Genomic DNA, 18,448 nt, shown 5'->3' with positions numbered 1-18,448 from the left:
CTGCTTTTTCTTTCTCACACTCACTAAGTTTTGACTGGAATTACAGTTACTTTAGCGCCCTCCAGCGGCCGTCGGTGGGTCGTGCGGAGTTAATAACATCATTTCTCTTACTGTTTCACACCTATGACACAAATTAACTGCAATAACCCCCTCCCTCCCCTCCCCCACTGCCCAAGTCCCTTTTGCTGAATATTTAACCGTTTATTTTCACTATTTTCTACATTTTTAAACATATTTCTTGTCTTTATTTAATTATTTTTTATTAAATCTGACTTGTGTTTTTGTGGTCCTCCTGTCTGTAGACGGCGCTTGTGTCAGGAGCCGAGACACTGTTGTGAGACACACTGAGCTCTCTTTGAACAAGCTGTGATCCCACAGAGGTTTTACTCTTGGGTGGAGATTAACTACAGAAGACAGAACAGACCGGAGCCATGGTGAGCCTCACGCAGCTTCACGGAGGCGTCTTTGCGAGAGGCTGGAGGCCCATGAGTCGTGTGACGTCTGGAGACGTTTTCGTGAAGGACAAAGACAGTACACTCTCAATGTCATGAGGGACAGCACTAGGTCACAAAGCTCTGGAGACTGGAACAGTGGGGCTCCAGAGACCACATGAGATCTAGAGCATATTAGAGCTCTAAACAAAAATGCACTGGGTACAACAGCACAGGGGGCGCTGGTCCGCTCACGCTTTCAGGGCCTGAATGAACTGGGTGCTCCTTCTAAGTTCTTCTTTGGTCTCGAGCGTAGAAATGGACAGAAACAGTACAAGAAGAGTCCGCTTCTTCCCAAAGCTGTACGAGAGCGGCGCAGGAGGTGGAGGACAGGTTCCTTAAGAACGTGACCAGGCTCACGCAGTCGGCAGCAGCACGGCTGGGCGCTGAACTCTCTCTGGGGGAGGTCCTCCAGGGAATGGAGAACGGCCGCGCTCCTGGCATTGATGGCCTTCCAGTGGAGTTCTATAAGACTTTCTGGTCTGTCCTGGGTCAGGATGTGCTGGAGGTCCTTCAGTGCAGCGTACGGGACGGTAGGCTTCCACTCAGTTGCAGGAGGGCAGTGCTGACGCTGCTGCCGATAAAGGGGGACCTGTCCGAACTGAAGAACTGGCGCCCCGTGTCTCTGCTGTGCGCCGACTGTACACTGCTCTCGAGACTGGTGAAGGTGATGGAGCGAGTGGTTCACATTGACCAGTCGTACTGTGTACCCGGTAGGTCTGTCTTTGACAACGTATTCTCAATTCATGACATTTTGGACGTCTCCAGACTACTGGGGTTAAAGACTGGTCTTGTGTTCTTGGACCAGGAAAAGGCTTTTGACCGGGGGTTGAACACGGGTACCTCTGAAAGGTTCTGGAGAGCTTTGGGTTCGTGCCATGATCAAGGTTCTGTACGGTGACATTGAGAGTGTGCTGAAGGTTAACGGTGGTTTGTGCGCTCATTTTTAGGGGGATGTGACTCTGGAGGGCTGTTCACTGTCGGGAATGTTATACTCGCTCTGCACTGAGCTGAGGGAGGGACTGGAGGGTTTTTATGTTCCGAACTGCACCGCCCCAATACGTGTCTCAGCTTATGGAGATGACTCCTCTGTGAAGGTGAATTGGGCCAAGAGTGGGCCAAGAGCGGTTTTACTCAGGGACTGGGAAGGTGAAGAACCCAGACTCTGATGGACTGGCCTGGAGGACGACGGGTTTAAACACCTTGGTGTGCATTTGGGGGACAGTGGTATTGAAGAGAGGAACTGGGATGGTGTGCTGGAGAAGGTGAAGGGAAGACTGAACAGATGGATGTGGCTGGTCCCTCAAATGTCATACCGAGGTAGAGTTCTCATCATCAACAACCTGGCTGCGTCCTCCCTGTGGTATAAACTGGCGTGAGTCGATCCCCCACCAGGCCTGCTGGCCAATCTCCAAGCTCCAAGCTCTGCTGGTGGATTTCTTTTTGGGATCGACTTCACTGGGTTCTTCATCTTCCCAAGGATGAGGGAGGCAGGGGCTCATTCATTTAGCCAGCAGGGGGGCTGCCTTCCGCCTCCAGTTCATACAAAGACTCCTCGCTGGCTTGCAGGATCCTGCACACAGTGGGAGGCCTGGAGCTGGACAGGACCCTGTTTTTAATGAACTCAAAGTCACTGGAAACTGCAGGTTTATCTGCTTTTTAAAATATGGATGGTTTTTTTTAAGGTTAAAGGAGAGTACAACGCTGCACTGGCTGCTAGAGGAAGCTCTGCTTCACGGCGCCCGGCTGGACGTATCAGGCGCGTCGACTCCTGCACTGAGTGTCCGGTTTTTTTTTGGGGGTCACTACACTGCACCACCTGGTGGACATTGCTGGCCCTGACCTTGTTTGTGCAGAGAGCCTGACTGCAGGGTTAGGGCTGAGGTCGTTGCGTGTTGTGTCTCTGCTTCTTTGTAAGTGGAGGACAGCGATGACCCCCGAGGAACTCGAGCTGCTGAAGGACTACGGTGCAGGGGTGACTAGACCTGCGGAGGACGACCCCTGGCTCCTGACCTGCAGCACTGTGAGGGGGAGTCCTACAGTTCTGAATAAAAAGAGACTGAATGGGAGGGTGGACACGCCGTGGAGGGAGGTTCTGTCTCTGAATGATGATGTAAAGCCCGAGTGGAGAGCGTTGTACAAACCTCCGTTAACTAAAAGAGCTGCTGACCTCCAGTGGAGGGTTTTACATGGGATTTTACCTGTCAACTCTTTTATCTCTGTTTTAAACCCTGAGGTAGCACTAGTTTGTCCTTTCTGCTCTCAGAGGGACACTTTTATGAGATGTTTAAGCTACGTCCCCTTTTTGAGGTTTTTACAAACAGTTTTTACGGCTTTTAATGTGATTTTTACTGCGCACACTTTTATCCTGGGTTTTAAAAACACGAGGAAGGACCGGGCCAAGGGCCAACTGTTGAATCGTATCCTTGATCAGGTGAAACAGGCCGTCTCCAGCAGTCGGAAACACAAGCTGGAGCAGGACACAGAGAGAGGTTTTAAGGGTTTTACCGACTGCTGAGATCACGGATTTTTATTGATTTTAATTTTTATAAGTGCATGAAGAACCTGGAGGTGCTGGAGGAGGTGGTGCTGTGGGGGAGGGGTGTGTTCTGTACGTGATAAAGAACCGTTTTTTTAATCTAGTTTTCTTTTAAATGCACTTTTAGACCCAGGTTTTAAAGTTTGAATATTATTAATACGTTCATGTTGTTTCCCGGGTGTTTCTTATGAATTCTGAAACGAATCTGAACAATTACTGAGTGTCCACACGTGTTATTAATGATTATTCATTATTAACGTTAATAATAATTAAAGGAACCCTCAGAACTCATGTTTTGACTGGTTTTATCTGTAAGGATTGTGTGTATATTATTATTTTGTTCTTTATTTGTGTGTTATTCAGGACTCTGAGCGGCTCGTGTTGTCACTGCTGTAAAAGCGAGGCTAAGACTCAGGAGCCCTGTGCAAGCGTCTGTTTTCCCACCAGTGACAACACTGTAATGAAGTGATCCATTAAGATTTCTGAGTTTTCTCATCGCTCTGTTGCTGAGGACTGGAACTGCAGCTCCACACACTCAGAGGAGGCCACTAACTGTCCAGATGTGCTAAGCCTGGGAGAACACACCTGGGCTTCGTGGCGCTGTGATGAGGAGAGAGTGTGTACGTGCCATCGTACCCCCACAGAGCTGGGCTCTCGTGAAGACCCGGACTTACGGATGGCTGTGGCATCACTGTTTTTAAAAGGAGACGAGCCGCAGGACTGAAGGGTGATGTTCAGAGCTGCGGTGTCTGTGGATGAACACAGAGTCTAAAATACTGGAAACCCAATGGTGGCTAACTGTCTCCTTAAACACGTGTGTATTCAGTAATTAAACAGACAGCTGCTGAGGAAGCTCAGAAATCTTAGAACCAGCTGTGGATTCTCTCCACAACCTTTCATATTTTAGACGGTAGCTTTTTGATATGTTGTTGGTTACTGTTAGCCCTCCTCTGGCTTGTTCTGTCCTGGTCTTGCCTTGTTCTCCCAGTCCCTGTGCGTCTCTCTCCATGTGCATTGGTTTGATTTGGCCCCAGCCCCTCCCTCTCTACAGTGAGTAAGGGTTCTTGGTTGTGTCCCGTGGCCCTGTGGTGGTCCTGTGGTGTGTACAGTCTCAGCCCTGTCTGTGTTGGGCATTGTGAATATATTTATATAAAACTGTGTACGTAACTTCTCTGTGCCTTGTTCTTGTTTCTATGTCGTCTTGGTCTTGCTTTTGAGGTCCTTTTCCATCGTAGATTTTAACTAACTCCAACTCCCTCACATTGTGCCTCCTACGTCCAAAACGTAGTACTCCTGCAAAAATAAATAAATCAATAAAATTATAATTCGGTCAGTTCCACAGTTCAATTTTCACTACAAAGTTTACACCAATCTGAACCCAAATTCATTTTAAAAGATATTTTGACAGTATTTATTAGACTTTAGTGTCCGTACCATCACTGAACCAAGCTTTCATTCATTTATTGTATGTAATCATTATCCAGTTCAGGGTCACGGTGGGTCCGGAGCCTACCCAGAATCACTGGGCACAAGGTAGGAACACACCTTGGAGGGAGCACCAGTCCTTCACAGGGTGACATTTTTGAGTCACTAATGCACCTACCAACCTGTTTTTGGAAAACACACCACACTCCTCACAGACAGTCACCCGAAGGAAACCCACGCAGACACAGGGAGAACACGCCACACTCCTCACAGACAGTCACCCGGAGGAAACCCACACAGACACAGGGAGAACACACCACACTCCTCGCAGACAGTCACCCGGAGGAAACCCACGCAGACACAGCAAGAACACACCACACTCCTCACAGACAGTCACCCGGAGGAAACCCACGCAGACACAGGGAGAACACACCACACTCCTCACAGACAGTCACCCGGAGGAAATCCACGCAGACACAGGGAGAACACACCACACTCCTCACAGACAGTCACCCGAAGGAAACCCACGCAGACACAGAGAGAACACACCACACTCCTCACAGACAGTCACCCGGAGGAAACCCACGCAGACACAGAGAGAACACACCACACTCCTCACAGACAGTCACCCGGAGGAAACCCACGCAGACACAGGGAGAACACACCACACTCCTCACAGACAGTCACCCGAAGGAAACCCACGCAGACACAGGGAGAACACGCCACACTCCTCACAGACAGTCACCCGGAGGAAACCCACGCAGACACGGGGAGAACACACCACACTCCTCGCAGACAGTCACCCGGAGGAAACCCACGCAGACACAGCAAGAACACACCACACTCCTCACAGACAGTCACCCGGAACTGTGACAGAGACACTACCTCCTCAATATAGAACAACACTTTCACCGAAGGACGGACGGTGGACACCACACATCCACTTTTCCTTTGACACTTTCTGCCTGTGCAGTGTTTGTTGGTAATTTCTCAGCTGTATGATAATGAGGGCCTCCCTTAGAGCAGACAAACCCCAGTCAGGGGTGAATAAACTCTGACCTGCATCAGTGAGTCCTCAGGCAGAGCGCTGACGTTCAGCTGTTGCGTCTCTACGATTGATGGGTGTCTATACTGCGGGGGACGTAGAGCCCTCATGTGTCCAGCTGAAGAGAACAGAGAGAAGCACAGGTAATGAATATAGAGTACAGTTCAATTCCTTCTGCCCAAATTTGTCATAGTCAATCCCTCCTGTTAGTTACGGCAGCTAATCTGCAGAGTCTGCTCAACACGCTTGGAGGAGAACACTGAGGACCCAGAACAATCACAGTCGGTGAAGGTCATCAAAACACATATGACTTGCATTGGAGCTTTGGTTGTAAGGCATTGTGTCTTTGGAGTTGTGTGTGTGTCTGTCTGTCTTGAGAAAAGAATCTGAGGGTCTAAAAAGAAGCTGAACAGCAGAGATGAGGTGGTGAGATCTCACCTCCTCTCTGATGATGCATCATTCTGAGACCCTAGGAGATGCTGGATTCGTGAATCTAGGCCAGCCCTGGACGCCTGGAGAGAGAGAGAGAGAGAGAGAGAGAGAGAGAGAGAGATCGACAGTTAATTCACCACAGACAACACTTAAGAGACTCTAATGTCTCCAACCGTTCAGATATAGACTCTGGTTATCTGCTAAATTATGACACACTGTCTGTGAGGAGTGTGGTGTGTTCTCCCTGTGTCTGTGTGGCTTTCCTCCGGGTGACTGTCTGTGAGGAGCGTGGGGTGTTCTCCCTGTGTCTGTGTGGGTTTCCTCCGGGTGACTGTGAGGAGTGTGGTGTGTTCTCACTGTGTCTGTGTGGGTTTCCTCCGGGTGACTGTCTGTGAGGAGCGTGGTGTGTTCTCCCTGTGTCTGCGTGGGTTTCCTCCGGGTGACTGTCTGTGAGGAGCGTGGTGTGTTCTCCCTGTGTCTGTGTGGGTTTCCTCCAGGTGCTCCTGTTTCCCCCCACGTTCCAAAAACTCCTGTCGGTAGGTGGATTAGTGACTCATAATTGTCCGTAGGTGTGAGCGTGTGCAACTAGCCACTGAAGTGCTTCGTGTTGCAGTGCCCATCGTAAAGCCTGGGTGAAAAGGGAGGGTTGCGTCAGGAAGGGCATTGAAGGTAAAAACTGTGCCAGATCGACGGTGTGGATTGTGGTTGATCTGCTGTGGTGACCCCGGACAGGAACAGCAAAGAAGAAGTGAAGTGAAGGTGTATTTCCCATGTTTATGTTATGTACTAATCACTAAGATCAGTGAAGGAGTAGTGAACGATTCCAGTACTTCTTCAATCCACTCACTTCAAGTTTCTAGAAGCATACTTTAGGTTTTTGTACCTAAAGTAGACGTGGTGCACACGACTCGTTTACATCTAATGCCGGCCTTTTCAAGCGGGTTCAAGTGTGAATAAAACGATCTGAGTCTTCCTGAAGTAGCAGTGTGCTCCCATCATCACGATCGTCTGGTGTGAGGAGGTCAGGAGAGAGTCTTAACTCAGTCTTTTCTTGTTGCTAAACTTCATTAGGTTCTCATGAGATATTCTGTCCATTTAAAGGCCTAGCAGAACTACGTCGATTTGTAGGCAGAGCTCGTCAGTGTCCTGTTGATTATCTGACTGAAGTGATTAAAAACTCGGTTCTTACCTGGATTTGCGGCAGTGCGACTACTCCAGCGAGGGCTCTGTCTGATCTGGGCCTGAGGACGAGAGGGGAACGAACCTCTGCTTTTGACCTTTAGAGAAAAAACAAACAAAAAATGTGATTTAATCTTTCCTCTTCAAGAGATAAATCACACAGTAAATCATGGTAAAATAACACACACACACACCCCTCAGACAGAGCACGAGAGAGAACAGAGCAAGAGCCAGAGCACGAGAGAGAACAGAGCAAGAGACAGAGACAAACAGAGAGACAGCACAAGAGAACAGAGAGAGAGACAGAGAAAGAGAGAGAGAGACAGACAGAGAAAGAGAAAACACAGTAAATCAGGGTAAAATAACACACACACCCCTCAGTCATGCAGGGTACAGGGGAGACAAGACAAAGGATTTCCATTTGTCAAATTTTGTGTATTTTATCGGGGCCATACTCTGGAGGTTAATGTCCATGTCTTTTTTATTTCTGTATGTTTTTGACTCACCTTTCACCTGTGACTCACACAGAGCAGAAGCACATACACAAGAGCATTACCACACAACACGAGCAGCAAACACTGACCACCAGGACAGGCCTTATATTAACAGAGGGAAGAGGCTACACCTGTAAGCGCAGTCACATGACTCCCAGGCTCACAGGTGTGGGCGTGGCTAAAAGAGACAGGTGGGAAATCAGAGCACACAGATGAGAGAAGATCAAAACTACAGAAGAAGGACAAGCAGAGAGGGACCCTGACTTCATCCCTGGCCTCTTTATGTCTGTCCTGAACGTGTGCAGTTACGGTGTGTGTAGTAACGTGGTGAAAGCACTCGCTGGACACACTGTGTGTGTTCGTTTCTGATGCTCACTCTGGGGCGGAGGGCGTGGTTCTGTGCGTACTGGTGGCTGAGCAGAGCCTGGCGTTCGTTTTTCTTCTGAGCCAGATTCACGCACAGAATCTTATTTTCCACCACGCGACCGTTCATCTCCGTCATGGCTTTGAGGGCAGCTTCAAGAGACGAGAAATTAACAAAACCAAAGCCCTTACTGCGGCCTCCATTCATCATAACCTGGAGGAGAGAGAGAGAGAGAGAGAGAGAGAAAGAGAAAGTGAGAGAGAGAGAGAGAGAAGATGAAAGAAGAGAGAAAGTGAGTGAGTGAGATTGAGAGAGAGAGAAAGTGAGTGAGAGAGAAAGAGAGAGTGAGAAAGTGAACGAGAATGAGAGAGAGAGAGAAGGTGAGTGAGAGAGAAAGAGAGAGTGAGAAAGTGAACGAGAGTGAGAGAGAGAGAGAAGGTGAGAGAGAGAGAGAGAGAGAGAGAGAAAGAGAAAGTGTGAGAGAGAGAGAAAGAGAAAGAGTGAGAGAGAGAGAGAGAGAGAAGGTGAAAGAAGAGAGAAAGTGAGTGATTGAAAGAGAGAAAGTGAGTGAGAGAGAAAGAGAAAGTGAGAGAGAGTGAGAAAGTGAACGAGAGTGAGAGAGAGAGAGAGAGAGAGAGAACATGCTCTGACACAACATAAAACAAATGCTTAAAGAAAAAAGCAGTTAAAATTACATATTATAAAATAAATTCCTGCCTCGGTGCATGTTCACATTAATGTGTGGATCTGGAGTCCACCAACCCACACACTGTGAAACAAGACCCTCCCAATCAGTTTCCTGTTCGTTGCCTGAGTCTGAAAACACGGGATAAAACGAGTCGTTCTGATTCTGCTTCGCTTCTGACGTCAAGTGCAGAGACTTTAGAATGGCCCCGCCCCCTCGTCTGAGTCTGTCCAATCACAGCGCTGGACCCGTGTTTATGTCAGAGCACAAAGACGAGGTTAAACTCAGTGAAACAGACACAACGACCGCGGAGAAATAAGAGCACTGAGTAAAAACGGAGAAGAAAGAGAACAGAGTGAAAACGGCTAAAAACCAGAGCTTCTGCTCCTCGCTCCTCACTGCTGTGCGCTCGGGGTCGGGGTGAACAGAGAGCGGCTCATTATCATTTAAAGGAACAGGTGCTGAAAGAGGGCGTTCTGAACAGGGCTGTTTACACAGGGAGAGAACACTGCTGTGGGGTTTCTTTAAGAAACAGAACTGAGCTCCACTGTGGAGAAGGAGAAGTCATTGTGTCTCTTCATGTGAAAGCTTCAGTGGTGAGAGCTGTGACTCATAGCCCCCGGCGGACCACTGGACCCAGCTCTGGCTCCAGACAACTGTGAGAAGCTGAGGACAGGGCGGTTAGTCTGCTGCTCCTCTGCTTCTCCTCACTGTCTGCAGCCACAGCCCCTGTAGTCCTTGATCAGCACATTCCTGATGAAATCTCCAGTCTCAGAAACCCACTCGTACCTTGGCACTGATGATGGTCCCAAAAGGTGAGAACTCTTTTAGCAGACGTTCGTCATCGATACAATCGCTCAGGTTCTTCACGTAGAGATTGACACCCTACGAAGATAAAGGATAGATATATAATTACACACAGTAGATTAGAATATTGGAGCACAGAAACAAAACAATACAGGAACACAGTAATAAACAATCAGTGCAGGGAAACTACAATAAAACTGTACTAAGTGCATTCTCCCTTTAGTCTTAATTTAAATTAGACATATTATGGGCTAGTTTCCCAGACAGGGATTAAGCCTAGTCCTGGACTACACTGCGTTTTTAACTGTGAGTCTCCACTGAAAGAGGACAGAGCCCAGGCCCAGGATTAACCCCTGTGTGTGAAACCGGCTCTTTGTGTTTAGATAAAGACAAGATAATAAGATCCTTTCAGTCATTGTCTGTGGCCCTCATCCAGCTCAGGATCGTGGTATAATATCCAGCTCTGACCTTTGTGCTCCGTGACGTTTGCGCGTGAGCTCTGAGGTCTCAGTGTTGTGCGTGTGATCACTGCGTTTTGCGAGCAGTTTTGGCACAAACCTCTCGCATGGGCGGGTTTTCTCAGGGGTGCCTTCCCATTGGGTAATGAGTTTTTAAGTGACAACTGTGTCCAAGCTATTTCGGACTGCGCATGCGCACTCCACGTTGCAGCTCAGCAGTGGAGAGACACGGGAGGTTTTACATAAACAAGAATACTCTGTGCTTTACTGTTTTAAAACGCTGAAATAGTCCGACGACATCAATGTAGATATTGAGGTAGTTCAGTCTAAAAAACAACAAAAAAAAACTTTTACTGTGAAAACAAACGTGTTTGTCTCTCGTAGACACTGATCTAAAGAACACAGGACTCTGATCTGCTCAGAACCCAGTGTACTAACGTATTGAACCTATTCCACAACCGCTGTTATATAGAGTGACCAGACGTCCTCTTTTACCCGACATGTCCTCTTTTTTAAACTTAAAAAAACGTCCGGGCGGAATTTCACAAACGTCCGGGATTTTGTTTTTCTAGAGCGTACATAGAACTTCGAGAAGTTTCCTTCACAAACTAGTCCCGCCCTCCTCTACTCCGATTGGTTCGCTTGAGTGAGAAGGGGGCGTGGTGAAGTAGCCTAAAGTCTTCTGATTGGACGGTCTGACTGTAGCGCTACCGTTATTGGTCGATAACCTTCTCTGTAAACATTTAATTGGTCAGTCTGCACGTCAGTAGTCCTTGTTTACGTCAGGCAAAGCTCATGTACCTACCCTCATCTCGAGGAGCTATGCCGAAACGTAAATGTAAGTTCTCGGATGAATTAAAAAAGAAATTCCCATGTTTTGTGTAGGAAATAAAGGTGTAAAGGACCTAAAAGCACACATAGGTTCAGCTAAGAATACAACGGCAGCGAGGGGCGAGAGGGACCCCCCCCACACCTCTTTTACACCGTCTCAGATCTTCTCACCCTACTGTTATGATTTAAATGATCACATTTTATTTTGATGATCAGAGTTACTCTGTCACCCGGAGGAAACCCACACAGACACAGGGAGAACACACCACACTCCTCACAGACAGTCACTCGGAGGAAACCCACGCAGACACAGAGAGAACACACCACACTCCTCACAGACAGTCACCCGGAGGAAACCCACACAGACACAGGGTGAACACACCACACTCCTCACAGACAGTCACCCGGAGGAAACCCACGCAGACACAGGGAGAACACACCACACTCCTCACAGACAGTCACCCGGAGGAAACCCACGCAGACACAGGGAGAACACACCACACTCCTCACAGACCCAGAGCGGAACTTGAACACACAACCTCCAGGACCCTGGAGCTGTGTGAGAGGGACACTACCTGCTGCGGTAACAGATTCAGCAGTACAGCTGCTTGCATTTGATCATCGCTACTGTTATCCACAACTCTATATAGAATCTGCACTGTCTGAACATGAAGACGCAGACGCACCTGGGAGAAGCGGCTTAATCGGTCCAGCACTTTGCATTTGATTTTTTCAGCTCTGCGGCGGCCTGAGCCTTTGATATTCACGCCGTCCTGCTCCACACTGACCTCAAACCCGGGGTACGTTCTTTTGAGTTCATCCTGAAGGTTACTGGCCCTGATCAGCTGCAGAATGTTGTGGTCACTGATCGGAATGTGGCAGTCTACAGGGTCTTGGTCCGAGTGGTCTTCTCCAGTCTCTTCTGTCTCCTCCGTCTCCTCTTCCACCCCAACATCAGAAACAGTGCGGATTCCCTTCTCCAGAAAGGAGAAGAATGGCTTCACCATAAGCTCCACTTGCTCCAGTCTGTGAGACTTCTGCAGCACACGGTCCACACCTGGACACAGAGGAGGGAGGGTTTAGGATCTAGAGACAGTTTCCCAGTCAGGGATTATACCCTCCTTTCAATGGAAAATCACAATCCAAAATGCTGTGTAGTCCAGGACTAGGCTTAATCCCTGTCTGGGAAACCACCACCTATTTTAATGTCTATGGTGTAAGGTCTAGACTTTTGGATCTAGAAGGTAGGGTCTATGATCTAGAGGTTGCAATCTAGTTTAAAGTCTAGGATCTAGAGTTTAGGACCTTTAGATATAAAGGTTAGTATCAAGAACATAGGAGTGGCTTGCCAGACAAGGTTTAAGTCTAGTCCTGGACTATATCCACCTTTCAATGGAAAAAAGCACAATCCAAAATGCTGTGTAGTCCAGGACTAAGCTTAATCCCTGTCTGAGAAACCACCCCTAGTGATTCTAGGTTCTAAAGCTTGGAGTATGACATTAAGAGTTTAGGGCCTAAATGTAATATTCCAGACTGTAGAGTCTTGGATCTAGAGTGTAAAGTCTATGATCTAGTAACTACAGGCCAATTTCTAATCTACCGTTCATGGGCAAAATCATTGAGAAAATAGTTTTCAGGCAAATCACTGGTTTCTTGTCCATAAACAGTAGCCTAGACAAATTCCAGTCCGGGTTCCGGTCTAATCACAGCACTGAGACTGCTCTAATCAAGGTAATTAATGACATCCGCTTAAATACAGAGGCTGGAAAGGTATCTCTTCTATTACTTCTTGACCTTAGTGCTGCCTTTGATACCATTGACCATAAGATTCTTATAGATAGACTCGCAAACTGGGTTGGACTCTCAGGAACAGTCCTGAAGTGGTTCATTTCTTACCTGGAAGGCAGGAACTACTTTGTAGAAATAGAAAATAATATTTCAGAGAACATGCCAGTAACCTGTGGTGTCCCCCAGGGCTCTATTCTTGGTCCACTTTTATTTAATTTATATATGCTTCCTCTTGGCCAGATTCTACAGAACTATGGGCTGTCCTATCACAGCTATGCAGATGATACTCAGATTTACATGGCCCTGTCCCCAAACGACTCTGGCCCAGTTGACTTATTAAGCAAGTGCCTTGAACACATCACAAACTGGATGGGACACAATTTTCTGCAGCTGAATAAAGATAAAACTGAGATTATACTATTTGGGAATAGCACTGAGAGACAAAGATTGGCTACGTATCTGGACTCGAGAGCCCTCAAATCTAAAGAACTGGCTCGCAACCTTGGTGTATCAATGGACTCAGATCTCAGTTTTAGTAGTCATATTAAAGCGGTTACTAGATCAGCATTTTACCATCTTAAGAACATCAGTAAGATTAGAGATTTTCTGACTAAACCAGAGCTGGAGAAACTTATCCATGCTTTTATTTCTAGCAGGATTGATTACTGTAATGGTCTCTTAGCTGGACTTCCAAAAAGACCATTAAACAGCTTCAGCTGATTCAAAATGCAGCTGCCAGAGTTCTCACTCGGAGCAAAAGAAGAGATCACATCACCTCCCTCCTCAAATCCTTACACTGGATACCAGTCTGTTATAGAATAGACTTTAAGGTGTTATTACTGGTTTATAAATGTCTCAATGGGGTAGGACCAGCGTATTTATCAGATCTGCTACAGAGATATGAGCCGAGCAGAGATCTCAGATCTTTAGGAACTAGTCAGTTAGTCCTGCCTCGGGTCAAAACTAAACATGGAGAGGCAGCATTTAGCTACTATGCCACTTTTAAATGGAACCAGCTGTCTGAGAATATTAGAAGTGCCCCAACGTTAGACACATTTAAATCAAGACTTAAAACTCTCTTGTTTGAGCAGGCTTACACCTCAGTTTAAAATATTCTGCACTTTTCTGTAACGGCATTTTATTTCTTTTATTTCTTTTCATTTATTGTCATTTTAAATTGTTTTAATCATTTTAATCATTTTACTCTTTTTATGTAATTGTCTTATTGGAATTTATGATTTTACTCTGGCTTTTAATGTAATTTCTTTTTCTGTAAAGCACTTTGAATTGCTTCTGTATGAAAGGTGCTCTATAAATAAACTTGCCTTGCCTTGCCTTGCCTAGAATGTAGAGTCTATGATCTAGAGTCTATGATCTAGAGTGTAGAGTCTATGATCTAGAGTTAGGATCTAGAGTGCAGAGTCTATGATCTAGAGTTAGGATTTAGAGTGCAGAGTCTAGGATCTAGGGTTAGGATCTAGAATGTAGAGTCTAGGATCTAGGGTTGAGCATCTGAGTCTATAGAGTGCAGAGTCTATCTGAGTTTAGAGTCTATGATCTAGAGTTGGGATCTAGAGTGCAGAGTCTATGATCTAGAGTGTAGAGTATATGATCTAGAGTTAGGATTTAGAGTGCAGAGTCTAGGATCTAGAATATAAAGTATATGATCTAGAGTTAGGATCTAGAATGTAGAGTCTAGGATATAGGGTTGAGCATCTGGATCATTGTATCTAGTATCTAGACCCTGGAGTGTAGAGTCTAGGATCTAGAGTTTAGAATACTGAGTGTTTATGGGAATTTAGGTCTATGATCTGGAATATGGGTGTGTAATCCAGATATGGATGGTTCCCAGACAGGGATTACAATTAGTCCTCCTGGTGTACACAGCATGTTGAATTGTGGATTTCCATTGAAAGGAGAATACAGTTCCAGACTAGGATTAACCCCTATCTATGAAATCTCTAGAATTAAAGATCTAGATATTACAGCCTATGGTTTAGAGATGAGCATCTAGAATTTACAGTGTAGAGACCAGGTTTAGGGCTAAATATTAGGAGCTACAGATGAACTCTTGGCTAATTTGTCAACACCAGGCCTAGAGCTGAGTTATGAGGTGCAGTATCATAATTCATCTAAATCAGAGCGACTCACATTCCATATCTTTGAAGGTGACCTTGGTGGGTCCTCCAGCTGAAATCCTGCTGATCTCCATCACCTCTCCCCCTCCACTACGACTGCTCTCAAAATACAGCATCAGATCATCCTCCGTAACACCAGGGGGCACATTCTCCACCAGCACAGAGTCCGGACGCTCCACCTGCTCCACGGTGATCTTCGCTCCGTCCAGCGTCTTTCTGGACACTCTCTCACAAAGCTTCTGAAAATCTGACACCGCACAACAACACGTTACAATACGACTCAGAGCAGCACTGGTGGGTTGTGTTATTGATATAGTACCTTTCACAGACACAGGATCACTGTAACACAGCCCATTCATTCATTCATTCATTCATTCATTCATTCATGTGGTTCAGGGCTGTGGTGGGTCTGGATACTACTCAGAATTACAACTCACCCAGACACTCACACCTAGGGTGACTAGGTGAGTGTGGGCAATTTTCCACATTTGTGAGTGTGTGAGTGACTGGGTGAGTGTGTGAAACTGTCCACAGGTGGGAGTGACTGGGTGAGTGTGTGAAACTGTCCACAGGTGTGAGTGACTGAGTGAGTGTGTGAAATTGTCCACAGGTGTGAGTGTGTGAGTGACTGGGTGAGTGTTTGAGTCACAATCCAATTGTGGTGATTGTGTGAAATTGTCCACAGGTGTGAGTGACTGGGTGAGTGTGTTAGTGACTGGGTGAGTGTGTGAAACTGTCCACAGGTGTGAGTGACTGGGTGAGTGTGTGGTGCCCTGTCGGGGTGTGTTTCTGCCTTGTGCCCCATGATTCTGTGTAGGATCTGGATCAGTATGAAGTGCGTACAGAAGATGAATGAATGAATGAATGAATGACTGGTCCTCTGCTGATGTAAGTGTGAGTTTTAGTAACTCACCCTGAGAGAGAGGTTTTTGGAGGTGAATCAGAACCAGGTCTTTTCCAGCCGATGGGAACAGAGAATAATCCTCTGAATCCAGTACAGTGAGATTCTCCACATACAGCTCCACCGTATCCAGGCTGGTTCTGGGGGAGAGCCCCCGCAGCAGGAACTTCCCAGAATCCGTAGGGGGCTTCCTCCGCACTTTTAGTGGTTCATCATTGAGAGTGTGGGAGTTATTGGATACAACCCTCGCAGCGACTAGTGAAGACAAAGCAACACGTTAAAACATTTACCCAAAATTCTCTGGTTATTTATTATATTTAGTTCGACGTGCTTGGAGGAGAACACTGGGGCTGCGTTCACATCACCAGGCAAAGGTTAATCAAACCTGATTGATTTGCCTTAATATGACACAGATCTGTTTTTTCAGGGCAATGTGAACATGTCAAATTCAGTCTTTTCAATACAGATTCCTCCGCGCTCCTAGATCGGATTTGTATTTGATTTGTGGAGTGCAATATGAATCAGATTTCGTGTCTCTTTTTTTCACCATACACATGCTGTGGTCATCGGTCAGGACCAGCCTTGACTGTCAGCTGTGTCTCGAACGGCTCCAGGCTCACTACATAGTGCACACCATGAGAGATGAAACTACTTCTGCATCAAAATAACACACTTAGTGTTAGAAAAGAATCTGTGCAGAGTTATGAGCTGAATATAAACAGATGTGTGTTACACAGCTGCACAGTGCTTGAGTAAAGAAGCTGTCATTTTGAGGTCCTACATTGTGCACTGCACGGGGCTTAGGGACCTACTTGAGGCAGAGCCACATAAACGTATCAGTGTTGTTTCAGGGATAGATTTGTTCACATTACAGACAGAGACATGGCCCTTATATTAATGAATGTGAACTGTGAAGACTGACCAATCTGCCCTGAGCCCAAAGCAGAATTAATAAATGTGGTTTGTAATGTGACCATAATATTTGTTAGTTATCATTTAAAACAAGGTATCAATGGTTTTAAGGTAGCAAAAGATTTAAGGTACCACTGGTATAAGGTGGCAGTAGATTTAATGTGGCATGGCATTTAAAGTTTTAAATGCCCAATCCTTAAATTTTAGCTAAAAGACACCCTGAAGGGAGAGGCAGCCAATAGAGAGAGAGAGAGAGAAAGAGAGAGAGAGACACAGAGAGAGAGAGAGAGAGAGAGAGAGAGAGAGAGACAGACAGACAGAGAGAGAGAGAGACAGAAAGAGAGAAAGAGAGAGAGAGAGAGAGAGAGACAGAAAGAGAGAGAGAGAGAGAGACAGAAAGAGAGAGAAAGAGAAAGAGATGTAAATATGTAACAAAACCCTGCAAACCCCATGCTCCAAATTACACTTACTCACCCTCAGCATAACAACAAAGACCAGCACAGCTCTGTTCCCCTCTCTGTCCAGAGACACCAGGCTCCCTCCTCCAGAGCGCTTGTTCTCGAAGTAAAGCATCAGCAGATCGTCGTCCACATCGTCAGGGATTTCCAAAACCTCCACAGTCCTCTCCTCCAGGTTCTCGTCACCAGAATCACACATCCTGAACAGAGCTGGCTGCTAAACTGTCTCTTCCTTCAGTGGTCTCCCCTGTATTGTAATTATAATAATTATTATTTTAATCTGTAATATTTTTTGATATTTTAAGTGGTAACTATATAAGATGAAGAGTCATTGCTCCTGGGCTCCCCCTACAGTAGCAGAGTGCAAATAATTTTTACAACACTGTCCTGAACTCAAAGGGCAAAATTGGAAAGGGGGTGCACTCCTACCTCCACCAAAAGTTACATAGTGCAGTTTCTGCATTGCTGAACCCAGAGCAGCAATCACAGAGGTTCTATTCCCCCAAGTACATTCATTCATTCATTATCTGTAACCCTTATCCAGTTCAGAGTCGCGGTGGGTTCAGAGCCTACCTGGAATCATTGGGCGCAAGGCGGGAATACACCCTGGAGGGGGCGCCAGTCCTTCTCAGGGCAACACAGACACACACACACACACACACGGACACACGCAGACACACACAGACACACACACGGACACTTTTGAGTCGCCAATCCACCTGCATCGTGTGTTTTTGGACTGTGGGAGGAAACCGGAGCACCCGGAGGAAACCCATGCGGACACGGTGAGAACACACCAACTCCTCACAGACAGTCACCCGGAGGAAACCCACGCGGACACGGGGAGAACACACCACACTCCTCACAGACAGTCATCCGGAGGAAAACACACCAACTCCTCACAGACAGTCACCCGGAGCAGGAATCGAACCCACAACCTCCAGGCCCCTGGAGCTGTGTGACTGCGACACTACCTGCTGCGCCACCGTAATTTTAATATAAAAATATTACCTGTCGTTCCTTTAAAACAGTTTAAAAACAGAAGCTCTGTACGTCCAAGCCACTAGGTGGCAGTAAATTGTCAAGTAAGACAAGTGAACTTAAAATGACAGTTTCAAATGATTGTGATGTTCGTCTGAAATGTAAATGTCAGAATATAGCCCCTCTCCTTGTTGTGTGGGGTTTGTCACCATGGGACTGAGAACTCTTGCGAGAACTGTATAACTGTTTTCATCTCACAAGTGTTTAATTTGCTACAAGAACTGACAGTGACATTATGGCGGAGGCTGGAGTAAAGAGGAGTAATAGAGGCAGAGAGTACAAGAGTAAATACTGGACTGACTTTAGTCTGAGAAGTGAGCTGAGAGACATGACACAAGACAGACGCTTTCTTCTGTGTTGAACTAGTAACTAACACCATGTTGTTGCCCTTCCTTGATGTGTTGCTGTGTCAGTTAGTGATGATGATGATGAGTCACTGAGCAGTGAGCCAGGGGTTGCA

General features: G+C 46.5%; 1 protein-coding gene and 1 long non-coding RNA gene across 2 annotated transcripts; both read right to left on the bottom strand.

The window, feature by feature from the left end:
• Positions 1 to 2,565: 2,565 nt before the first annotated feature.
• On the bottom strand, positions 2,566 to 7,675 carry LOC136700387 (uncharacterized). The gene is made up of 5 exons (XR_010803742.1): positions 7,618 to 7,675; positions 7,122 to 7,209; positions 5,939 to 6,012; positions 5,515 to 5,618; positions 2,566 to 4,323 (listed from the first exon to the last, which is right to left on the bottom strand). It is a non-coding gene; the product is annotated as an uncharacterized lncRNA (long non-coding RNA).
• A 90-nt stretch (positions 7,676 to 7,765) lies between these two features.
• Positions 7,766 to 17,146, bottom strand: LOC136700236 (protein mono-ADP-ribosyltransferase PARP10-like). The gene is made up of 7 exons (XM_066675518.1): positions 16,960 to 17,146; positions 15,590 to 15,832; positions 14,690 to 14,923; positions 11,437 to 11,807; positions 9,444 to 9,539; positions 7,982 to 8,182; positions 7,766 to 7,783 (listed from the first exon to the last, which is right to left on the bottom strand). Exons 1-7 carry the CDS (start codon positions 17,144 to 17,146, stop codon positions 7,766 to 7,768), a joined length of 1,350 nt encoding a protein of 449 aa, XP_066531615.1.
• Positions 17,147 to 18,448: the final 1,302 nt, after the last annotated feature.

The sequence above is a fragment of the Hoplias malabaricus genome, chromosome 6 (assembly GCF_029633855.1).
Source record: "Hoplias malabaricus isolate fHopMal1 chromosome 6, fHopMal1.hap1, whole genome shotgun sequence".
Lineage (NCBI taxonomy): Eukaryota > Metazoa > Chordata > Actinopteri > Characiformes > Erythrinidae > Hoplias > Hoplias malabaricus.
Note: the sequence above shows the minus strand (reverse complement) of the source record. Positions and strands in the feature narration are given on the sequence as shown.